The following is a 25,748-nucleotide window of genomic DNA, read 5'->3' on the forward strand; positions in this document are numbered from 1 at the left end:
CCCGCGTCATTTGCATGATAACGGACTGCACAGTAACGCTAAGTACTAACACACTCACGTAACCTGGATTCATGCATTATAACTGTTTTATAGCAAATAACCTTTGTTGTACAATTAAGCAGTGCTCAAAGTCAAGCACTTTCTGGTTGTGAGTTATGTGAAAAATGCAAACAAATGTAAAAAAACAAAACATAAAAAACAAAGTTTGTGTACAAAATAATTTCTTTTCACTAAGATTATAAATTGTGTGAGATAAAGTCTAAATCAAGTCTCAAGAGCCCCACGAAGACACTTAAAATTTATTTTAATTGAAAAGCAGTCAAAGCTGATTCTTAAAACTTTACCAGCCATCAATTATAAGACTTTAATGATTATTGATGACTTTATAGGGGAAAAAGGTCCTTGAAAGCAGTTAATATAAAAATGACCTACTCCCTTTAATGATTGAGCCAAAGTAGAGCTGACAGCTGACACAACAAATTAACAGTAAACTAATCACCAACAAGTTTTGGGACTGATTAAGCATGCTTTGTGTGTCACTGTGTTAAAAATGTGTTTTGGCTTCCCAAAACTAAACATTATGGTTGGGAAGGTTGCTTATGATGGGTATTTTACACAATTTCCTGACCATTTATAATTAAATATTTTTAGGGGAAGCTGCTGTTGCTTTCCCTATCTTTATTTATTGTTCTGGGATTTTATCAGCTTCAGAAGTAAAGTCTGAAACTTTGCCACGAGTACGGTTCTAAAAATCAAACAGCCCACTTGCCGTGCGAGCTGCATAATTGTCCCCTTTAATGTCCAGTTTCTCATCCGGTGTCCACCTGTAAATTTGAAGCACTGGCTCTAGAAGAGATAACTGGTGCGTGACACGCACATGCAAGAATGTGAGAGGAAAATGCTTCCTTATGTGTCCTTTGTAAATACATCTTTAAAGAGTCAGCTGCACCAAGCTGGGCAGGCAAAGAGGGCAAAAGTGGGGGTTTTTTGTTTGTTTTGCAAGGAGTTCCCTCTAGTGGAGAAGCAAAATCCTGCTCTAGCTTGTAATCTACAGTCCATAAATGTATTCATAAAGCTCCAAAAGACATACTTTACAACTTATTTCTTTAATGTACCAGAGTACAATCTGTCATACAGATTTAATACAGAATACATCAATCCCTTGCTTGAGTTCTCCATTTAATATTAAATGTCTGCCTCAGTTTGTCATTAGCAGTCTTTTTCTCACTTGTGCTGAATGTAAAAACCACCATCACATAAAATAGAACAATCTGACACAACTCCTTACCATTGAAAAATAAATAAATCACTGTAAAACAAACTAAAATATTCCAGGAATGGCATCTGTGTGTCTGTGGTAAGATGCTTGCCTTCATAACTCTGAATAAAGTCAAAAAATTTAAAAAAAAAAAAAAAAAAAAAAAAAAAAAAAAGGCCAACCAAGTGTTGCTGGCCAACCCAAGCATGACAAAAAAGGCAAATATAGATTAACATAAGTGAAAGCTTTACTGTATGTACATATAATTAATTATGTTCCATGTGTGACATATTTTTGATAGATTCAACATCTCAGATTCTCTATCAAGATACATGCAGTTTATACTGTATGTAAACAAAATAGAAAAGCACATCTCATCCTCACAACAACTCTCAGCTGTCTGTATTTTACCACAGCTAGGTGAAACAGATGCACACGACAAGCCTGACAATGGCAAAAGGCAGATGTGTACATGGCTCCTGAAAGAAGGAAAATGGTGACGTGTTTTGTCGTTCGCTTCTCCGACAGTCCATAAAGTTGGGTGCACTTTCTACCGTTTGATGTGTGGTACTCTGCACCGCCATTTCTTCTTTTTAACTTCAGCAAGGAATTCACAAAAGGCCTAGAGGATAAAGAGGTGAGGACTTCCTCTCACTGATATTGTCTGTAGTCTCCAAAGGGAGAGGTGGGCATGGGAGCAGGGGCAGGTTCCTCTGCAAACTGAGGTCCTAAGGAGGAAAAAATAAAACTCAGAGTGAGATCGGTGCCAAAAGTCTAAAAGAGCAAACTGATGAATCAAAAAGACTTCCCAAAGGTCCTCACTGACATATGACGACTGAGTGTTTTTTTCCAATTATTTAAAAACAGTCACAAATTAAAATAGTCAGTTTCTTCAGAAAGCTGACTCAATCTTCAAATATTCGCATTTTGCCATAACTGTAGTATCATCACTGATAAACACTGTTTCAGAATAAATTTTATAATTTGATAATTTTTGTCCCACAATTCAAACACAAGCAGTAAAATTTAGAAAATTTGCAGAAGAATCAGATGAGATTTATCACACATATTAGACCTGATGTTTATAATCCATGCTACTGTGTGGTGACTGAATACTGTTTTCGGCAAAGCATGTGAGCAAGCTGGGGGTTGACTAACACTCCTAAAGTACAGTCAACAAAGATAAACATATCAGGTGCTGGGCAACAAGAGGTGAAGTCGCAGTACATTCAGTGTTTTTTTTCTTTGCCGCAGTCATGTCATCTTTCATCTAAGTATTCTTTCACGCCTGATGGCTTCTGGTGGTTAGGTAGACTTTTATGTACAGTAATTTATCACAATGGGTGCTCGTTACATAAAACACTCTTCAGTCTCTTTCACTGAATTTATAAAAAGATCACCAAAGTATTACTCACCAGTTGGAAGCTGTGAAGAGGCAAACCTAGTAAGCAGGATTCCAGCGCCCTCTATCAATGCCAGCAGGATACCCCCCATGGCGGCAGAGCCAAACATGGCTACCGGTCCATCTATGGACAAACCAAGGGCATTAATTGACTAAAATCACATAAAACATTCATTTCTGCACTTAAAAGGTATATTCAACAAGACTGAGATGGTACTGTTTGTTAGAAAATGTTCCCACCATCAATTTTTGTATCAGTTTTATTCCACTATTTTTGGATACAACTTATTATAATCCATTTCAATGAAAGGTATATAGCACAAGTGTTTTCAAACTACTTTCGGCTGCTCACCATTCCTGACGCAACTCCACTGGAACTGGGAATCTTTTGCTTGTCGGGCAAATGTGTAAACCACTTCTGTCTATTCAATCTTTTGTTAAAGTTGTTCAGAATTATATGAGGACCCCACAGTCCCTGTACAAATAAGCTTCAAGTTTTTCTGCTCCAGTAAAGTAAGCAAAATGACCAGAAAGTGATGCAAAAACGAATCTATAAATAGAAGTAGACAAAAATGAAAACATGCAGACCAGTTACAAGAATCAACAACTCCATTTCCTCATACTGATTGCAGGAAAGTCTGAAAACTGGGTTTACTGGACCAGCTGTTGCAGGTTTTGTTTCTTTTTTAAGAAACTCCCACAAGAAGCCACTGAAGAAAAAAGCCTGAAAATCTCACACTCAGGAGGGGTTGTAATAAATGTGGACATGCATGTGAAAGCACATTTGCTGTTTGTATGAGGTATGCAAGTTTTCTGTTGACTACTCACTTCTTGCAGCAAGAATAGCTCCTGTCATGGCCCCACTTGTTATTGAGTTCCATGGATCCTCCTTCCCTCGCACTTTTACTAAACCACAGTCAATCATGGAGAAGAGGCCTCCCCATACTGCGAAGCTACCTGCAACACGCCAAAGATTTGCATCAGCTGAAGAAGTTATCATTGAAGATACGCTTGTCACTTTGTCAAGCAATCACCCGCGTCACATATTTACATAAGTGACTTCTACCACTAACACACTTCAACAGCAAATAAAGTATTAATAATTCTGCACACAGATTATGCCTTCAGGCTCCAATAGCAGCTTATTTAATTAAACGATAATTACTTTAATATACAAAGTTGAAATATTTCCCAAGATTAATTTGTCACCATCGGAACTGCAGACGATGTACAACATGCTGCTGACTACAGCCCATGTTCTTTACAAAGGAAGAGAAATGACCTTTGAAACAGTTCAGCAATTGTTCTTACCCCCGAGCTGTGGGGCTCTGGTCTTGATAGCAGTTAAGCTACCCCTCATTCTGTGGCTCATCCCCTACAAAAAAGAGAGACAAAAAACATGCATCAGTGGAAATTCACTGTCAGGTCAGGATTTCTGAGACCAAAGATTCAGAATTTTCAGATTATGACTAATAACATAAGTTGAAAAAATTGTGGGTCTTTGAAATTCAGGTTGGATTAAAAAGAAAATTTCCTGTTTACAGGAACAGAAACACTGCTTTATCATCGAGTGTCTTTGAGTGTGACACTGACCCCAAGGACAGTACCTTGAATGTCAGCTTTGACTGAGGCCAGAAAACAGTCCTTGAACTTACCGAGGGTGCATTTCTGAAGCCTTTCACTGCCTGAAATATTCCTCCTCCAATAGCTCCCATGGTGAAAGCTCCCCCACAGTCATCCACAATCCTCCAGGGGCTAAAAGCAGAACACAGACATTTTAGTTTGTTTAAGTTAATAATGTCATGACATTTGAGATCTCTCATTGCATGTTCATAACAATCTCTTAATGTTCCCTGTAAGTCTAAATTAATCCAAAGGTAAATGAAGAAGAACTAGTTTATTACTGGTAATATGACAATAAGATATAGGTCATCTGAAAACTCTAAAATCTAACTATACACACACACAGACTTGGCCTTTGAGAAGGAGACCGGTGTAACAGTGAAGCTGTGAAGAGTAGTCAGAGGAGTTTAAATATATCCAAAAGCAACCGACAGTGCACGAGAGAAGTGAAGAAGAGATTCAGCAGGGTGGTGGTGATGGAGACTAGTGTCAGCGCTGATTTATGACAGAAGCAAGAGTGAAAGGGAAGGTTTACAAAAGAATAGTAATGAGACCTGCTGAGATGTATGATGAGCAGACAATGGCACTAACAAAAAGACAGGAGGCTGAGCTGAAGATGTTAAGATTTCCACTGGCAGTGAACTAAGAGAGAATGGACGGGATTAGAAAGCTCAGTTTAAACAGAAACTAAGTTTGAGAGGCAAGGCTGAGATGGTCTGAACGTGTGCTGCGGACGGTTAGTGTGTATATATTTGACAAAAAAAAAGATGCTGAATATGGACCTGCCAGACATGAGCAGAAGCAGAAGCCCTCAGAGAGGGGCAATGTAGTGGAGGAGGACATGCAGAGGGTTGGTGTGACAGAAAACGATGCTAGGGATAGGGTGAAATGGAGGCAGACGAAGAAAAACACACGTACGCGTGAACGCACACAAACTCACAGGGTCACTCTCTCTGTGTCCTATGTTAATAACCACCTCTGAACCAGCGTAAAACATGAAGTATTACAGCATTACAACATTTTGTTTGTTTGAGCAGTAAGGATTATACTTCACATGACCGCATCTCAAATTTAAACAAACAGACTGCACGTTTACTTCTCACATACGACTTTATTAGAAAGGGTTTACATGGTTAGATGGTTGCATACAATGTAATATGACTTCTGGTCAAAATCAGGAAAATGTAACCGTTTTAAATAATGTATGTAAAACTGGATCTTCTATTTACTCATAGCCATTCGTTTACGTAAACAGATGCACTACATCTTAAATCACGAAACGAACATTTTGCAGTGATATTGAAGGACAGTAACCTTGTGTCTCGTGTTTCTGACCATTAGTATGCGATCTTAAATTGTTATTAAAAGCTGGCCAAAATACTTAAAAACACAAGTGGGAGAAAAACAGCGAACCAGGCCAACCTTTTTGAACTTTTAAGAAGTTTATTTAGTTCACGGTTCTTATAAATTAAACCTAAACCAAAATAAGCATACACGAGGACAGCCACCGAGAAAAAATGTATGTATTTGTAAAAACATTTATTTTAAATCCTCAGTGACGCTGTTAAAAGTTCATAAACTATTTGAACAGGACATGTCTCAAGCTAGCTGAAGCCATCAGGCTGCAGTCTAGATAGCGCACAAGTAGCTAATCCAGCTAGCTTACTTGTGCGCCAAAGCAAAATAATACTAAAATAACTACTCCAACTTTTCCCGAATGGCTACCAGTATGCGGTTACAATAGATGTTATATGCCTTTTTTAAGCACCGGTTTGTGGGGTCAGTAAATTTAAAGCAATGACATGTGGCAATAAAACCGACAAGGTCACAACGTGACTTAGCCGTCCCGACGCAGTGCTCGCTCAAACTACCTTCACTTGTGTATGCGAAGTTAGCATTTCTGCTAACGGCAGCTAGCCGGCCGGTTTCGAGGTGTTTCGGTCGTGTCACGTGATATAAAATAAAAACATTAAACACAACTAACATGGCATGTATTCAAAACGCAGCCCACTGCAGTACACGCTGAAACGGTGTGGGAAACGGATTAATTTTAATTTTAGGACTCACCACGGCTCTCTGGCATACTCCTCCATTTTGTTCTTTGCTGTTCCGCCTGACGTAACGATTATCGAACACCTGACGTAACGACACTATAGAGACAACGTCATTTATTAAAGGAACAGAGCATGCAGGGACGAAGGATGAGCTTCAGGCTGCTGTCCTGAGAGTTTATTACAGCCTATTTCTTAAACCTATCCACAGAAATACAAAAAAAGATCTTGTAATGAATAGTGTAAAGTAAAAAAGTAGAACTGTTCAAGCACTATAGACTTGTATTATACTTGAGTGTTTGCTAATTCACATAACATGAAGCAAATTAAAGGACAGCCAGACAGGTATAAGAGAGTTTTGACATTTCTATCAACAGAAGCAATGTCACACTGATCACATAAAGTCTTATTTACAGTGACAAAGGTTAAGAAGCAGGTAGAAAAACAAAAGAACACCCCTTAATAAACTTTTTTTTTCACATTTCTGCAACACAAATAGAACTCTTCATAGCAAAATAATCACACTCTGCTGTGCTCCTAGTGTTTTCTTAGTAATAGCAATGCAATGTACTTAGAGGCCTTCTGATGGCACTGAAAACCAGTAATCTCAACATTTCATTCCTTCCCCTCTTTTTCTTCCTTCTGAGACTATTGGTCAGAGTAGCAGCTACAGCTAAAAGACAGAAGGCTGGCTCACTGCCCATTATTAGGAACAAGAAAGGAATGACTTACAGAGCAAGCCCTCATTGAGAAATGACCAAATATAGGCATTTTGTGGATGCAGAGACTGAGGCAAGGCTGCAGAGAGATAAACTGGCCTGCTGCTGCTGCTCTCTTTTTTCTCTGGATGATGGCTACCTTTCCAGCTGGTGGGTGGACACTAGACAGCTCCCAATGTTTCCACGTAGCTTTAAACACATTATGTAAAGAGCAACAGATAGAAGAAAAGTTCTTCATGGTCCACTGCAGAAGCACAGATATGCATGCTACGAAAACATTCACTAGTTGATATAATGTTTTGTGTCTGGTAAAGGTTCTGCCGTGCGGTTTTTAAAATTAATCCATCAAGAAATGCAGATACATAAATTTAAAAAATGTGAATCCATGTTTATTTCAGTAGTTAAAGTACGAGACACGAGAGGCCTCCTGCTTTCCTGGAAAGGTATTTTTTGGCATACGGACACCGCAAGTTTCCACCTTAGTCTAAGTAAGTCATGGGACCCCAACTAGCCACAAAAGTCATAGTGATGTCGTAAAATCCTGCTGCGAGTACAAGCCATTGCATTTTTGAATGTATATACAGCTGTGGTCAGAAGCTTCCATACACTCATCATAGGGATGAATGTGATGATCATTTGGGGCTCATAAGGATTTCTTCGAGCTGCTCCTTTTCCAGGGTGGAAGGATTGTACAGCATACATATTTATTTACTTTAAAATGCAAGAATTGGGTTTGCATTTCTTTTGGATTTTTTCCTATCCACACAGGGTCAAAATTATACACACAGGCTGAAAACAGACACAGACTCGAACCTTTTAATAAGCGCTGCTGAAGGTTTTAAAGTGTCTTTTAATTCGACAAGGCCGAGGCCTATTTGCTTCTTGTTAATGATCACGAGAGATTACAATTGGTAGATCCTCTTTGTCTCCATAAAAAGCATTTGTTAGACAGCAACCACTGAATTCCCCAATTCTAGGAATAATGGCAAAGTCCAAAGAACTCAATGAAGTTGAGGAGAATTGTAGATTTATACAAGTTGGGAACATTTCATGGAACCATTTCTAAGCATGCCATCACAATTGTCTGAGAGGGTCCCTGCTCCAAAATCAACACCTTAAAGCACAACTAAACTTCCCTGCTGACCCCATGGACAAACCAAATGCCTTCTGGAGAAATGTTTTATGGTCAGACAAGGAAAAAGATTGACCAATTGTGCTACACTGACAAGAGTTATATTTGAAAGATTAGAGGTGAGCCTTTCAAGTTCTTGTTTTTCAAAGTAATTAAAGCTGTGTGCTGTACAGTCATTGCATCATGGATAAAGAACAGTTAAAAGAAAACATTAAAAGCCTGAAACATGCCCATGATCAGTGATGTAAACGTCTGAGCACATCTTTACTTGTACAAATATAATCATATGCACATATATAGAGAATTAACAAGATTATCATATACATAATTTCATTTATTGTAGCTAAAAATTATAATATAATAACAGATTCCAATCACTTCTATCAGACGGGTAACATTAAACTTGCAAACATAGCAGAATCTTTTATTGAAAACATACAGGCTCTGTAAGAAAAACATGTAATAATGTATGTGCTTCATTACAACACTCAGGTTTTTGCTAATCACATTAAATTTCCTTTAGAACTGATATTCACTTTTAAATAGCACATTAACCAACAGTAGTGTTGATTTAATGGCGTTTCTGACATTTTGATGTAAAACCCAGGCTAGAATGATTCTGCACAAAACGCAACATCAGATGCTGAAACTTATCTCCCTGCACTTCCTGATAAAATGCACGATGTAATTATTTCCATGCTAAGACTCATTCGTTATGTCTCAGGACTCCTGGGACAATGGGCTGCTTTCGAAACCTGCCTGAGATGTCTTGAGATTTGAGACACACAATCAAAGACCACCTTGACCTTTTTGTTTTCTCCACCCACCCAGATTTTCTTAAGTCAGGCCGCCATGTTTGTTAATTCCCTGATATTCCCAGTTTGATTTACAGATTTACAGCTGATAGGATGGATTTCCTCTCCACAAATAAATAACTTTTCAAATTAATCTCAATTACATACTGTTGAATATTAGAGTTTTATAGAGTTGTTTGAATCTCTTGTTAAGCTCATCACACACTCTCCCACACACTCACATTCAGATGCATATACAAGCCAACATGTTATATGATCGGCCTCATATTATCTAGTGCAAATAACCAGCCAAGCGTCAGTATGAATGGAAGACAAACAGCCTCAAACCCATGGCACTCTCTGCAGAGAGGCCTTCATCACTCATTCTCCACAGAGTCTTTTTGGTCCAGTGTTGTTGGGAGAACTCATAGTGATGGCTGTTCTTCCAAACGTCTCATGTTTCACTGTCTTCATCTGCCCCACTGCACTTTAACCGGCCAGGGGAATTTATAAAGGTTATCCCCTAGAAACCCTCTGGTGAGATGTCTGTTCTCCCTCCCTTGCTCTTCTTCTTCTTCACTTTATATTCCAGCAGGAAATATCACTGCAGCCACTTTGGCACCGGCACCTGTGAGAAAAATAAAACGTTAGTGAATCCAAACACAGCATCGGTGAGCTAACCTCTTCGTCAACCCTTCTGATGTACCTTCTTCAGCTGTTTCTTATTGGTTCCTCTGATAGAGGCAAGCAGTTGGTCCCTTGAGTTCTTCGTACCACCTGGGCGGTTTGCATCCAGCATAGGAGGTGGAGGAGGTGGTGGTCCACCCCCAGGAGGAGGCGGAGGTGGAGCCGGACCTCCAGCTCCTTTTCTTGGAGTAAGCTTTGGCGAAGGCACAGGTGAAGGGATGGGTGAAGGTTTAGGCGAAGCTTTGGGAGAACTCCTCAGAGATCCTCCACCTCCGCTCTTGGGCACCTCAAGTGTTCCCTTCTTCTCTCCATTGGCCTGGGCCTGCTTCTGCTCCTGCAGGCGCTTCTGCCTCTGCCTGTCCATGTTGCGACTCAGTATGTTTGTCGTGGTCATTCTTGGTCCTGCTAACTCAAAGTGGTAGCCCAGCTTGAGCAAGGTGGTGTTGTCTTTCAGGATCTTGACCATCTCCATCTCGGTTTTCCCTCCGCAGATGTGCCGCTGGTTCTGAAAGCGCAGCTCGGTCAGCGTGGAGTTGTGCTGCAACGCCTGGATGAGAGACAGGATGCCCTTCCCGGTGAGATGGTTGGAGTCGAGGTTAATGCTGGTGATAGTCTTGTTGCTGCGGATCGTGCCGGCAATGGCATAAGCGACATGGTCGTCTGCACGGCAGTTAGCGAGAGCGAACGTCTTGATGTGGGTGTTGTTGTGCAAAGCTTCTGCAAACTCGATGAGCGTTTTCGTCTTGATGACCTCTGAGTTGTTGACGTTGAGCTCAGTGAGGGAGGGGTTGTTGCTTCGCACCTGCTGCATGAGCTCATCAAACATGCTCGAGTCTTCGTCTTCCTCCTCTGCCTCCTTCGCCTTGCTGTTAGGGCTGTTTTTAGAAGCACAGTTAGCAAGTTTCCCACTATCCTCAGCTTTCTTAACCTTACCGTCCTCTCTTTGCACCTTCTCCTCTGGTTTCCGCTCAGCATTAAACTTCTCTTTCACATGGTCACTGTGGTTAACCAACTCTTCTCTGTCTGTTCTTTTCTCCATCTTGTCACGTTTCACCTCGTCTTTCTCAGAAGGTTGTCGTTCGAGTTTGACATCAGGTTTGTTTTTGTATTCAGATTTCTTCTCCTCTGCTTTAGCCTTCTTCTCTTCTGGTTTACACTCTTGAAGCTGGCTCTCCGATGCCTTGCTCTGCTTCACCATTTTAGAGACAAGCCCCTGTGTCTTGATACTCTCCGTTTTTCTTTCCTTTTCCTTGCCCACATCTTTCTCGCTTTTTTCTCGTAGCTTTGAGATAATGTCTTTGGTTTTGCTGTCATCTCGTCTCCTGCAGTCTTCCCTCCTTTCTTTCTCTTTGCTCTCATCCCTTTTCTCCTGTAACTTTGAGATCATGTCTTGTGTTTTGCTGCCTGTGCTCACTCTGTTTTCTCTTCTGTCTCTCAGCCTGTTGTCCTCATATTTCTCTTTGTCACGGGCCTCCTCTTTCGTGTCGCTCTCTCTGCTATCCAGCTTCCTGTTTCGACTTGAACACCAGCTCCCGTCTTCTTTTGAACTTTCAGGACCTTTGCTGTTTCTGTCCTCCACCTTGATATCTCTTTCATTTGAGACACTAGCTTGTCTTTGCATTCCCACTTTCATATCGTCATTTCCCTCCTGGCTGAGACCCATCTTCCTCAGGTACTCCTGCTTCCGGCTCTCTTTCTTCGGCTCTCCCTGCAAGAAGATGAGGAGTGTGATAAGGAAATTTTTCCTCATCAGTATGACAAAACAAAAAATTACATGGGTCATTTAACGTCTGTGAAAAGCAGCATGTCAAATGATGCAGCGCTCTAAGCACAATAAATCACAGCAGAGTCTCAATTTATTAGCTACAGAGCACAGAAAAAGTAGTATCACAGAATTACAGCAAATATTGCATGACATGTAAAGTATGATAAGACATCTGATCGTGCAGATGTGCTGTCTTTTATTGTACAACAGCGTCTCACAATAGGGCATGTGTGTTTACAGTCAGCAAAAGGACACTATCCATTTTTTTTAGCACAGGGATACATTTGCAGTGAGGAGCTCGCTAAGTGTTTGATTTGTGAGCCTCCATCTGTTTTGCTTCGTGAGGCCGTGGCCCTGGCAGATGCATCCTTAAAAGGCAGTGAGCGTAGGAGCAATCAACCAAGGAATTCCACCAGGCCGGGATTAAGAAGCTCCGCAGAGCCGCTGCTCCAACCACTTAAGTGTCTCTCTTCTAAGCACACAAACTGATTGAAATCATGCTAATACTAATGGCAATAAATTTGTGTAGCATCTCCAATGAATTACACAAATGCCTCTTGGAGAAGATGTTTGTGCTTTGCTTGTTTGGCAGATGACAATTAAGGGTAAGGAGTGGATGTAGGCGGGTCATAGATGGGGACTCACTGCTTTTCCTGGCACAGGAGTCAACTCTGGGGACTACTATTTTTAAGCTGATGGGACTCGGGGTGCATGAGGTCCAGTTGCTTCAAGTGAAATGAAAAATAGACATGAAAGCTATCCAGGGGGCTGTGGGTATTATGCAATGCTGTAGCCTATCAGTCAGTTTGATTTCATAGCTCCTTTTAAATCTGGTTATAATAATAATGAATAATAATAATGGATTGCATTTTTAATAGTGCTTTTCGGGGCCCTCAAAGCACTTTACAATTCCACTATTCATTCACTCTCACATTCACACACTGGTGGAGGCAGCTACAGTTGTAGCCACAGCTGCCCTGGGGCAGACTGACAGAAGCGAGGCTGCCATATCGCGCCATCGGCCCCTCTGGCCATCACCAGTAGGTAAAGCGTCTTGCCCAAGGACACAACGACCGAGACTGTCCGAGCCAGGGCTCGAACCGGCAACCTTCCGGTTACAAGACGAACTGCCAACTCTTGAGCCACGATCGCTCAAAACTGGCAAAGGGAAGTCGAATATAAACATATGAAGAGAGAGATGAGGATCATACTTCATCATAAAACACTCATGAGTCAAAGCCAAAGCATATTTCCTCACAAACCTCAAATGATCGTTCCCTCTGGCTGAGCCTCCCTTTGGTGTCTCTCTGTTTCGTCGTTGCATCCCAGACATTGTTGCTCATAGGTGGCTGCGCAGGTTGGTTCTCCTCTGCAATGATGAGCCCCTCCTCGGGGTTAATGTCTGGCACCTTCATCATGTCCATCTTCAGCTCCTCTATTTCCTCGGGGGAGAGGGTGGACAGCAGGTTGTCCAGGTCTGGGTCCTCGCTGACCTGGCGACCTATACAGGTCAGGCCTTTCATCTTTCGTCTGGACATCTAGCTCAAGCAAATCCCACGATTTAAATTCAAATTATAAGCTGACTATTCCTATGTGCTGATGTCCTGCTGTTGTGTCGTGTCCCACTCACCAAAAAGCCACCAGAGGCATCAATCCTGGTGCAAAGAGGCTGGTCTCAGAGTCTTGCAGCGAGGGTTACAAGTGACAAACTGTGAGAGGCTCGCATCATCAAAGTGGACTGTGAGGCTGGGACATTCTTCGAAATCCTGTGAAAGTGCATGTCCATATTTAGTTCAGGGTACACACTCCTTTAAAGGTAATGGGAAGGGCTGAAGTTTACAGAGATGCCAGAGCAGGCTTACACAGACTTCCTATTACACAATCTGTATTTATATTGGAGCCCAGTTCAGTGATGTTTATACAGTCGCTCGCAAATAAAAAAGTTTTATAAGAGCTCGCTTTTAAACCAGTGGGGATCGCTACTCTATTGTAGTCACACAGTCAATAACGTTTTGCTGTAATACAAAGGCCAGTGTATAGTTAATAAAATATTGTATGGAATAAAAATAAATACAAATATAATGAATATATGTTTAAAATATGCATACTGTATATATGATACTAAATATTCCCATAATATATTAAACATATATTTAATTATTTAATACAAAGATGTGACACTGCATTAGTGTTTCACTGTATATTTACTATACTTAATTTGAGCTTTTTTACTTTTTAAAGACACTTTATGGTATTGTGCACTCGACAGACACTTCATTAGGCACACCTTGCTCATTCTGGGGTCAGACCTCCTTTTGTCTGCACAACTGCTTTGATTCAAGAAGGTGCTTGAAACGTGCCTCTAAGATTTTGGTCCATATTGACGTGAAGGCATCACACAGCTGCTGCAGATCTCTTGGTTGCACATCCATGATATGAATCTTCTGTTACACCACATCCCGAGAGTGCTCTATTGGACTGAGATCTAGTGACTGTGGAGGCCATTTGAGTACAATGGACTCACTGTCAAGATCAAGACACCAGTTTGAGATGAGAGACTTTTCACATGGCGCATTATCCTGCTGGAAGTGGCCATCAGAAGACAAGTACACTGTTATCATAAAGGGATAGATGTGGTCAGCAACAATATTCGGGTAAGCTGTGGTGTTTAAAAGACACAAAGTTGGTACAAAGGGGTCCAAAATGTGCCAAGAAATTACCCCTAACACTATTATTCCACGACCAGGGCGAACTGCTGATGCAGGGCAGGGCGGATCCATTTGTTGATGATGTTTTTACCAAATTATGATCGACCGTCTGAATGTCACAACAGAAATCAAGGCACATTTTTCTAATATTCTACAAATTTGAGTTACTGTCGCCTTCCTGTCACCCTGAAGTAGTCTGGTCACTCTCCTCTCACCCCAGAGAACTGCTGCTCACTGGATATTTTCTCTTTTTTGGACCACTCTCTGTAAACAGTAGAGATGGTTGTGTGGGAAAATCCCAGCTGGTCAGCATTTTCTGAACTACTCATACCAGCCCGTCTGGGACAAACAACCGTGCCGCATTCAAGGTTACTTAAATCCCCTCTCTTCCTCATTCTGATGCTTAATTTGAACCTCAGCAGGTCGTCTTGACCAAGTCTACTTAACTTCAGCTTATTTTGTTTTGCATTGTATTAAAAACTTCAAAAACAAAGTTATGTGAAAAAAAGTAATTTTGTTTGGAGAAGAATTTATTTAAACTAAAAGCCATGAATAACAGAATGGACAATAATGAAACTGTTTAATCCAGAGAGCATGTGAAGAGTAGAAATATTGGGACTTTTTAAAAATTATTATTACTTAACATAACTTATGTCATGTATAAAAAGCTGTAACTTCTGCCTCCAGTGAGTAATCCTGTGATCCTACATTGTTTTCTCATTTCTTTCCTCCCAATATTTACATGCAAATATTTACAGGCAAAATAAGTACATATATTTAAAAAAAACAATTTAAAAAGGGGGGTTACTTTAATAAAGTTATGATAAAAAACAATTAAATAATGTTTTTTAGAATTATGATTGTATTTTGAATCACACTGTATTGCTGGTATGAACTCATCCAGTGTGTAAGTTCCCTGTTAATATATAAAACACTTTCAAACGCCACATTTAAGCTGTTTTGGGGGTGAATGCAGACATCTAGTGGCCAGTGTTGTAGATAAAAATCACACTTCTTTCTTTAAACTCAGAAAGAAACACAGACAGCAATTTGTTACATTCCAAAGTTAAATTTTATGTTAAAAGAAATAAACATTTTCCAGTCACTTTATTTTACAGTGTCATACCATCCATATGACGACAGACATGAAGCCATACCTAGACTCTGAACCTGATGTAAGTCATTAAAACACACTCATGGAGTTGGTTGGTTTAGAAGCACAAATGAACAGAAACATCACTGATGTTATATCAAACTACTTATGAAAGCATCTTTACAAAGAAAATCCCAGCGTCTTCCTTGTGCTTTACAAAGGCTCGACAAATCTGTACACTTGGACGTCGGCATCGGAGTGAGTAATTTATGCTGCAGACTAGCTGTGACAGTAATATTAGCTCTCAGGCATTAACATTATGTTTGAGCTGCTTAATACACTACACCTGAAAAGACAATCCAGGGATCACCTATTAGGAGGCATCGTGTTTTTCCAATTCGAACCTTTTAAAGAAGGATCAGGGATGCCCTCGAAGCTAAAGGAGATTACAGGTTACGGGCCCTGACCTCACTGGAGCCCAAACCTGCAAGGACAAATTGAAAAGGACAGTTTGACATTTTGGGAAATCCACCGTCTGCTTTCTTGCCGACTTAAAGCCAGATGAGAAGGCTGTTAGAGCCAGGAGCTGGCAGGTGGACGGCTAGAGGACGACTGGCTGGGGTTACGGATGGGAACATGTTGAGGTTATGATCAGGAGAAATTCACGCTGACAGAGGAAAACAGACTTCACCTCCCCCAGAATCGAATCTCAAGGCCTGGAAACAGTGCCTGACACTTATTAACATATGTTTATTCTGTGCAACACCCTGTGCTAGCATTCAGATTTTTTTAAAAGTTTCGGTAGGAAGTTTCTTTTTTAAACCAAGACCTTTACCCTGCTTCTAGTCTGATGCTGAGGTAGGCTATCGGCCACTTGCTTCTCCTATAATTAACCACACATGTGCAGAAAGGGACTGACCTGATAGCAGAGTGTGGTGGGTACCACATGAGTGCATTTCCCAACAGCTCAACCGTTTACTGCAACTACAAGGCCTCGAAATTTCAAGATAAATGTACTTTTTACTACTTTTTTTTTTGTTGCGGCTTGATGGCAACTGTTTCACATTTTTAAAACATAATCAGTGTACAAGTTTATTCAAATAAACTGACGTACCCAGGAAGCAGTTACGATGAGCAACACCATTATGAGCTGCAACACCTGTGTTAAGGAAGCCAAAAAGTCTTTATTAAAAAGTCTTTTAGGTTTAATTATTTTTGCATGTATTTATGCAGCACAAAATTAATACAACTACAGAAAATGTTACTGCTTGATTCAATGTAGAATTTTGTTTTGTTTTTAAGCAGAGGATTACAGACAATAACTACATTTTGCCAATATATCAAATGTGCCAATAAAGGGGGGAAAGCAACAAAAAAAAACAAAAAAACAAAAAACAAAAACAAAATGTGCACCCGTCAACAAGAAAGCAAACACCTTCTCCAAAATGTCAAACGAGTCCTTTAAAGAGAGGGGATCTTTCAGCAGTAGTCGTTTTTGGCTTCGTAGCTTAGTCCAGATGGTGAGAACCCATTCACAGTTAAAGGTAACTTAAATAGTAATAAATAGTAAATGGAAAGATGCCAAACGTCATATCTCATGGTACAATAAAAATACACGGTTTTAAAATAACTCGTTACAATATCATAAAATATTTAGTTGAAGAACAGATTTACAAAATATTCATTTAAATAGTTAATCTCTTTTTTCCCATGGTTAGTTACTGTAAGGCGGGATATTTTATTTTAATCAAACAGCGTGACCTGCAACTCCCCTGTCCTGATATGTTAGAAGGAATAGACGTTAACACGGATTTCACTGTGAAACACCCTACCCGTCACTATGGAATTAATCAAGACTAATTTCTAATTTATTTTAAAATCAGAAAAGAAGCAGAAGCGGACAGGTATCTTTGACCAGGAAGCATGCTGATGTTGAGATCGTAAAAAAGGGTGCCACTAATAAACTACTTCAAAGTAATTACTTGTGTCAGATATTAGAAAGACGAGACAAAGTTCAAACCAACAGTTGACAAAGGGCTTCTTACAAAGAACTGGGAGAACCGTTTAGATCTATAAAGCCACCTGCCTTAGATCCAAACATCACTTTTGCAATCAAACGTGGATCCCTTTTTTCCAGTTTATTTTTTTTTGCTTAGTTAGAAACATCAAAGACAAAGAAGAAGCACGTGATGCTATGATAACCGGAGAAAGTGGATCAGTGGCAGAGATTACCTGGAATGGAACCACAGGCAGTTATCAATTTATTCAAACTTAACAAGGGGGAGGAGGTAAAACATTTTTTTTTCTTTTACCAAATAAAGAGGGACAGCATTCTTTTCTAGAAGGTAACAAGCACTCTCTTTTGGCGACAACCTGTCACTGAGGTGAGTGTTTCAGATCACGAGGCTGATGAAACAGCGCCAAGACGCAGAAGTCGCCTCGCTTTCAGGATCATGTGACGCCTGCCCAGGAGTCAGGCGTCAGGTTGCAGGACAGACTTTGATTTACATTAATACTGTGGAAAAGTAGGACGACGCTGCAAATGAACAACTAAAACAGAACTTAAAGTGCCTCCTGTTTTCTTTCACAGGCAACCCACTGCTAATCGAGCCGTAGCGGTTATTTTAGCGTGTGACTGTGTGCTTAACTGCATCTGCGTGTGTGTGCATGTGTGTGTGTGTCTGTGTGTGGGAGAAAGTGCTGCTGCCTTCTTTTGAAACAGTCCCTTTGCTCAGCTGCAGTAGTGTCTCGCTGTGTGCGTGAAGAGGAGCCCATCAGTGACCAGGATACTGAGGTGGAGAGTACGGTGGTGGGGCTGAAAAACAAGTAGAAAAAGAAGACACACATGCACACACACAGTCAGCCTTTCACTGTAAATCTAGAAGTTTTTGCCCAGATTATACCAGTATTTTAGCTCAGAGCTAGGCATGTTCATGAAACAGACTACAACTACACAGAATACACATGGCTGGGAAACCAAAATAGTGACAGGGTAAGAGTGAGAGAGAGTTTTAAATGTCACTGACATTTATGTATTTGGTGATTTAATGAAGCTGATGAAAACAAAGTTATAAATATTCATACTGAGGGCACGAAAAACATCCATGCTAAATTTTACAGTTTATGGGAACAGTTGCTGGAGAATAAAAAAAACATGATTAAACACAAGTCAGCTGGAAAATTGTCCCAATCTGTTCAAAGGATTAGTGAAAGTTTTAATCGGCTGGGAGCATTAGGGGAAAAGTCCTCAAATTTAGCAAGACTCACTATTAAAATATGACACAATGTTGTGAAAGTAGCAAAGATGTGAAACTAGTGAAGAGACTATACAGTTCTCCTCTGAGGGAGGAAATGTTCCTAATCAGAGAGGACAATGTCCAACCATTGGACAGAACAAAATTCAACACATGCTGGGGTGAACTGCACTAAAGTCTCTAATATTTTAAAAAAACATTATCAGGTGATCACCCAAAGAACCACGTACACAGTATGTTGGCACATCATTTTTTGCTTTACATGCAAAAGCAGTTTTTGTTCTTGATTGTGATTTGACATATACTGACATGACCAGGAAACCCTGCAGCCATGTGAGCTCACTCTGAGGGAAGTTATGCAGGTCTTACCCTGGCTGTATGCAGGATCCATGGGGCGTGGTACGTACGGTCCAGGCTGCATCATTGGGTACTGTGGAGGCATGCCAGGATACTGGGGCGCCATAGGGTAACCAACGGGTGGATACTCTGAGGGGCAAATTGGTTTACCATAAGCGTCGTACATGGGCTCAACCGGGTAGCTGGCCATGGGGATCTGCTGAGCTGTGGGTTGAAGAAGATCGCACAGTTACGAAGGAAAATCCATACTTCATGGTCGTCTGCATAGACATCGACATGACAACGAGAGGTCTCACCATCATAAGGTGTCCTGCCCCTCTGCTGCCTTCTCTGGTAAAGGTAACAGCAGGAACACATAAAGCAGCAGACCATGGTCGCAATGATGGCCACAAAGAGGAGGATGGAAGACGCAATTCCAGCTAAAGTGGTGGGGCTGAGGAGAAGAAGAGTGGAGGATGTAAGTTAAAAAGGATTCATTTCTTCCTTTGATCATTCAGCCTCATGTTGTTCCTCCCCCCTCTGTGCTGCTAATTATGACTCACTCTGGAGGGAATTAAAGCCGAGGTGGCTGTGATGTGAAGCTTTCGATTTAGCAAAGACTGACCCCAACGTCGCATCCCAGCAAATGCCTCAAACTCTCCACCTCTGTCTCGACCCGATTCCACCACCTCATGATCTCAGAGAAGCAACAAAGCCCTCCATTTTATCTTAGCCTCCTCTGCCCACTGATCTGATCTCCCACCAGGCTCAATAAGCCACACGTTATCTGCTGGGTGCTGAACAGTGCCGAATGGTTTAAAATGCTGTGGAGAAAAACTGTCATGCTGCAGCCTCAGATACAAACATGCTTAGACTAGCATCAGTATTTTTCCCAGCTAAATGATTTCTCTCATTACAGGAGACTCACAGAAAGATGAGCCACCACTGACCAGATATTATAGTCAACAGAACAGGCCGTGCACAAGTCTGTGCATGATCATAAACCTCATCCAGCTGTTCCCAACATAACACAACAAGAGGGGACACAGTGACATTTGTAACAAAGTCTAACCCCTTTGTCATTTCGTGTTTGTGGCAGGACTTTTACTTGCGCATTCTTGACTCTGTTATGGTTTGTGTGAAAAACAAACTCAAAGGTCTACTTGTTAATTTTCTTCTAAACTACATTTTTTACTTCCTGATTGAAAACCAGGGGAGGAAGCTAAATGCTCCAAATAAGTTACTAAGTAGAGTTAAGGTGTAATGACTTTACTCCATTTCACTGCAACACACAGAAAACATGTTTTACAATTATTGTGTCCTACATTTTACCATTTTTAACAAGTGTTATCATTTGGCTTTAGTTATGAATCTACAGCTAACATCCATTTTCAATATCCTTTTGTTTGCAGTGCCATGAGAGCGTATAAGTAGATGCTTCCTCTACGGTTCCTGTGTGTTCTCAGAGTCCAAAGATACGTTAGGTTAATTTGTAGGTTTAAATCGGCCTATAGATGTGGATGTGAGACTGCGTGGCTGTCTGTCTCTCACTACGATGTAATCCACATAAGTGGCCGACGCCATGTCCAGCCCTTGTGCATTTGCGTGATGTTTTATGTGTTGATTACCTTGTGGTTGTGTCACAGTGTTTAATATGCGGTGCCAGCCATGACATAAACAAATAAACTGTCACGGTTCTTTTACCGTCCTGGGTTTCCTCTCTTGGCTGAGGTCAGTTTTTTGTTCCCTCCAGGGTTGAAAGTATTTCTCCCTCAAGTTTTTCCACTTCTGCGTAGATTTCTTCAACTTCATTCTGATGGTTTCAGCCATCTACCTCCAGGAATTTCCTGACATCTGTGAATCCTTATATTGTGGCTATGATTATTATTCCTTATACCAATGTGACGATTCATGTTGAAAAACTGCAGTGAAGAATTAGCCAGAAATGCACAGGAGTCGACGACAGTACAGAACCGGCCAATCATAATCACTGTGGGCTGTTACATTTCCAGAGAGGTTCACAGCGTAGGTTACAAAGTGGGATTTCAGAGAAGTTTGTGGTTACGATGCACCTACAGCATAGATTTAACTCATTAGCGTGTGACGGTGCACATGGACTTTCACCCTATGTCAGCAGCCATCAGCTTCAGCCCCCACTATAACCCTAAGTTTGATAAGCATCTAAGAAGATGGATGAGTATACAGTTTCAGCTTTTCTAGGATAACTGTCCATTGCTAATTATCCTAAACTTTGATCGATCCATTAGCTGTTTTCGTGGCTTTACACAACCTTTCCGGTCTTTAAGGCCCCATCCCAATCCTTTCAGTAATACTGTTTCTCACTTTCAACATTTTATAGGTTTGCACTAAAGCTAACAATCTGCAAATCCTCCTTTCTCAGTTTATTTAACCAAGTGTCACAAATTATTTGGAAATAATGACATTTCACAGACTTTCTGAGAGTTGCCCAGAAGCTGAGCGTCGATGCTTAAGGTCTGGAATCTAAGTTGGAGCTTTGTGGAAAACCATGCTTCGAGGGGATAAAAAGCTCCTGCAGTGATTGCCTTGACTCGAGAACACAAACCGTGACGCTTGGTGTCAAGTAAATGAATAAATAAGTAATAAACCTGAAGCCCCTGCTGCTGCGTCTACACCCACCTGAACTGGAAGAGCATGCAGCGTTTCTGCTCTCTCTCCGTGATCATCTTGAAGGCGTCCAGGCAGCAGTAGCGTCGGTTGCAGTTCCCACAGCAGAACGTGATGAGAGGGCAGTCGAAGCCGTTGTGCCAGGTGCCATTTTTATCCACATACCACAGACACTGCTCGTTCCCACTGACTGCAAAACAACAAGAGCAACACAAAGTGAAAGGGAGGATGACACAACAGGGGAAGTGATCAAATAACTGGCTATGGAAGGAAGCAGAGAAATGAGGAAAACAGCAAGCGCTACTTCACATGGCTCTTTAAAGTGATTATCTTCCTTTTTATCTCTCCTTTTTGACACGCCGTTGTTTGTTTGTATCAAAGTCCTGACTGTTAATTTACAGATCCAGCTCAGGGTTGCCTCGAGCAAATCATAAATATGTATTTTGAACATTTCCTGGCACTTCTTTCTTATATTTTTCTTATTCCAGACCAGACAGTCACAATGCATTATTCAGCAGTTCCCTGTGGCAGAGGCTGAAAACTGATTCGGGCTCCAGTACTGGAAGGTACCCAGGAGATTTAAAGGACCTGAATGACTGTAACTAAAGATCACTTTCACTCTCAGTAAATCTGACAGTTACCTCTTCTATTAAAAGACGAGGTAAAGCACCAAAGTCCTTCATCTGAATATGAAGTACGTATTAAATATTTGGCATTTTTGAGTGAAAACTGACCTTAACGGTTAATTTAAGGCCTTAATTTTTGCCATTATTAAGGAAGATCCACACACAGCCACCACAAAATCTGGATGAAAGAAAACTCAGTTTATTTTCCGCAGTCGACAGGCTTACAAAAAAATGATGATTCACACAAACCTGCGAAACACATGCTGTCTCCTCAAAGAATAAACACATTATAAGCCCTTAATTAAGCTGAAAAACGAACGCATGATTATCCTTTCCACATCGTATAATTTAAGGCAGCGCTAAATTACAGGTCACAGTGTGTTTGTGAAGGCTTCACTGCTTTTTTATCCATCAGTTTTCATGTGGAGCCTGGGAGAAAACCGACACACTCTGGGTTTTTCTGCTTCACATTTGGCTTTTGGGGGGTTGACTACACACGACTGGTTCACATACTGCAAAACCAAGAGTTTTACAACACAACCAATGTGTGCTACGCTTAAATAAATGAAAGGCATTTTAATAAAACTGTGTTCACGTTTTAAAAAAAACATAACTTTACTACAGTACTGGTGATTTTGTTTTCCACACAGAAACATTACACTAGGTCATCCAACCCGAGCTGCAGCCCGTATGTAAATAAGATGACACATTTAGCCCGAGAGAGCTGCTTTTCCATACTGAGCAGAGCACATTAAACTGATGGAAACTTCACAAAGGCCGTCTAGGCCACAGTATCGAGCCAAGACTTGTATAGACTTGGCTCCTGAACTAGCTGACACTAAATTTGGTTCATGACCTTTGAGTGTTAGCCCTGACAATGCAAGTTGTCCAGCTTTATACAAGCTTTCATTAAAAAAAAAAAAAAAAAAAATCTATTACTGTTTGCTGTTAGCATCATTTAGATGCTTGCACTGGTGTGGCCCGTCTCTAAAGCACCACTGGGCCAACTGCGACACAGCTTAACTTGCTGAGTAACAGAAGCAGCCCGGCTGCAGTGAATCCTACCTCTGTTACAATATTCTGTACTTGAAACCATTTAAAGAGGTTTTAATTTAACTTTATGAGCCAAAGTTTAACACATCATACTGGCAGGAGTTTTACTTGATTGTATTAATCAGTCCACGCCATTTAAACCAGCGTGGTCTGTACAATACAGTGTAGTTCATTCTACAAACTGCAATTACTACGGCAATAAACATTTAAACTTTTAAATTTAAGCCCGAGTTTGAGTCACAGACTGTATAAAAAGACAGACGTGGCCACCGTGACGTCACATATTATGCAAACTTGGGGATTGAAAAAATAAACCACATATATATTTAATCTTTATTTCACCAGTGCTTTAAACCGTATCACAGAGATAGATCGTAATTCAGCTTTATCTGACATTTTTTTAAGATCTACCAGGTTCTGCAGAAATCCTGGGTGCCGTGAAGACAAGCGAAAATCAAACAGAACAGCTGTTTGCAAGTGATAGGGAGATTTCACAGATAAGCAGGGAGCATTGTAGCTTTATATATAAAAATATGTCAATGTTGTAGTCCCCTTAGGCTGTCTAAAGGGCCAGGAAGCCAGATCATAAAGTGCACAGGGATGTATACTGCTCACTGAATCTGCTATGCTACACAGAGTCCAGGCAGCAGCTGATGCAGATCTAAAAGCGCAAAAATGATTCAGATCTTGATATATATACTACCTGGTATTATCTGTGCATTCATACAGTTTTTTTTAAGTTATATTAAAAAGTAGTTTTAAGTATTAGCCTTCCAGCACTGTCTTTAAACTCTAGTCTGAGCAGTTCTGCTGGAGAAAACATCTTTTTTTGCTTTGTGTTACCACATATTAGACACTATATATAACAATAGCGATATACCAGGTTATTTCCTGCGTATAAAATATATAAAGACTTGGAAAAGACTCTTTGCATCGACTACATGTGGACAACTCTTGCTTAAATGCAAAAAGCTTGTATATTATCAGCCAACTTATACGTCACCCAACTCCACTAAAAGGTCATACATGCATTTTTCTATATGAATGCTTAATATTAATTATTATTTTTAAATATGAAATAAAGCTTCTTTTTTTTTTTCTATTGATATATTAAGCTTTAACACACTTCTAATTTTGCTCCAGTATGTACAAACACGTCTGAGTCCCTTAGCGCGGTATCAGCCATGAGTTACATGAAGATAAATCAGATTTTCACCTGAACAGGTATCTTAACGGTAAAGCACGAGTCAAAACTAGCTAGCTCCCGGTTCTCCGCTAACTATAGTAGATTTAACGAGCAACGGCAGTTCAGTTCATTTAAACATGAACTGCTGCACGATAGTTCCCGTCATAAAGGAGCCAGTGAAAGCTAAACGTGTCCGCTGAACAGCGTTTAGTTCCAGTGATTTAGGCCTAAAATAAACACCGAGGCTCCGGGCCAACAATTAAACAGCCAAAAGCGCTTTGAGATCACGGTGACTGCGGCTCGGTGTGCGGGATAAATAAGCAGCAGTGCCGCAGAAAAGAAAGGGGAAATAGAAAAGGAAAAAAAACGGAGGCAGGGATCAACCGTTACTCCGTTGCCGTTAGCTAGCGGCGGGGCCTGGATGGAAAGCTACAATCTTACCCTGAGAAGTGCTGAGGACGACGGCGAGCACCGCCAAAGTCACCGAGATGAGGGGCATGTTTCCCCCCGGAAAGATCATTCCCGTTTGGATTTAAAACCGAGTAATTTTAAAGAGCAGGTGTTCTCATCGGTGTGCACGAGCAGAAAGAGGCGCGCTAACGGTCGTTCTCGTGCATTATCCTGGCCAGGGAACAGCACGGGGGACGGGACGGCTCTGACAGTCCGTAATTTATCCGTGGAAATGACAGAGCGCTGCTGTGACGCCGCTCACCCGGGACGAGGGGTGTGCTGCCTTCACGGAACGACTGAAACGTTAGAATTATGCCCCATCACTCGGCCGTCGACAGTTACCAACAACAAAAACCAAACCGCGTCACCAGTATAATTACAAATCATAATGGAACGGAAATACATCTTTTTACTCAAGTACGCAAATACACAGTAAGCCTTTCACATTTAACAAAAAGATAATTATTATTAGCAATAAACATATCAAAGGTACTCATTATGCACAGTGGTCTTTATCTGCATGATGCGCAGTATATCAAAAAGCATAATCACTGACTATGGGTCGCCAGGACTGACGTAATGAATGAATTAAATACACCATTAAATAATTTATTAAATGTGGCAATAATTAATTAAAATTGGTAAGAATTAACTTAAATGGGAACTAATTAAATGAATATTTTTGACATATTTAATTAATCAATTATTGACACATTTAAATAATTATTTAATGGTGTATTTAATCAATTCATTATGTCAACCCTGGCGTTCCATAACTGACGTGAACATCGTTTTGAATGCTTAGTATATTGCAGGATGTCTCGTTAAGAGCTCGCGTTGTCGAGCCGCCTTGAATGAGTCTTCCTACCCCCAGCCTGCACTGTCTGGATTTTAGCAAGTACCTGAAAAAAACTGCTTTCTTTAATGTCACACTGTTGCTAAATATCCTGAAACCGTGGAATGAC

At 40.7% G+C, this 25,748-nt stretch overlaps 3 protein-coding genes across 4 annotated transcripts; all 3 read right to left on the minus strand.

Annotated features, from left to right (window-relative positions):
- Window positions 1-1,090: 1,090 nt before the first annotated feature.
- Window positions 1,091-6,418, minus strand: timm17a (translocase of inner mitochondrial membrane 17 homolog A (yeast)). Its single transcript, XM_085407490.1, has 6 exons — window positions 6,351-6,418; window positions 4,316-4,415; window positions 3,972-4,035; window positions 3,489-3,617; window positions 2,674-2,784; window positions 1,091-1,986 (listed from the first exon to the last, which is right to left on the minus strand). The coding sequence occupies exons 1-6, from the start codon at window positions 6,374-6,376 to the stop codon at window positions 1,910-1,912; spliced, it is 507 nt and encodes a 168-aa protein (XP_085263616.1). The 5' UTR covers window positions 6,377-6,418; the 3' UTR covers window positions 1,091-1,909.
- Window positions 6,419-7,515: 1,097 nt separating this feature from the next.
- On the minus strand, window positions 7,516-13,255 carry lmod1b (leiomodin 1b (smooth muscle)). 2 transcript variants are annotated; one of them, XM_085407492.1, is made up of 4 exons: window positions 13,062-13,254; window positions 12,694-12,969; window positions 9,686-11,374; window positions 7,516-9,607 (listed from the first exon to the last, which is right to left on the minus strand). In XM_085407492.1, the coding sequence occupies exons 2-4, from the start codon at window positions 12,967-12,969 to the stop codon at window positions 9,581-9,583; spliced, it is 1,992 nt and encodes a 663-aa protein (XP_085263618.1). In that variant the 5' UTR covers window positions 13,062-13,254; the 3' UTR covers window positions 7,516-9,580. The 2 variants fall into 2 exon arrangements, with proteins under 2 accessions (XP_085263618.1, XP_085263617.1); XM_085407491.1 differs by having other exon boundaries at window positions 12,694-13,255.
- A 1,613-nt stretch (window positions 13,256-14,868) lies between these two features.
- On the minus strand, window positions 14,869-25,030 carry shisa4 (shisa family member 4). The gene is made up of 5 exons (XM_085407493.1): window positions 24,775-25,030; window positions 21,481-21,658; window positions 19,140-19,276; window positions 18,856-19,047; window positions 14,869-18,047 (listed from the first exon to the last, which is right to left on the minus strand). Exons 1-5 carry the CDS (start codon window positions 24,851-24,853, stop codon window positions 18,007-18,009), a joined length of 627 nt encoding a protein of 208 aa, XP_085263619.1. The 5' UTR covers window positions 24,854-25,030; the 3' UTR covers window positions 14,869-18,006.
- Window positions 25,031-25,748: the final 718 nt, after the last annotated feature.

The sequence above is a fragment of the Rhamphochromis longiceps genome, linkage group LG5 (genome assembly GCF_057381845.1).
Source record: "Rhamphochromis longiceps isolate RC_006_pf linkage group LG5, R_longiceps_female_GT1.1, whole genome shotgun sequence".
Lineage (NCBI taxonomy): Eukaryota > Metazoa > Chordata > Actinopteri > Cichliformes > Cichlidae > Rhamphochromis > Rhamphochromis longiceps.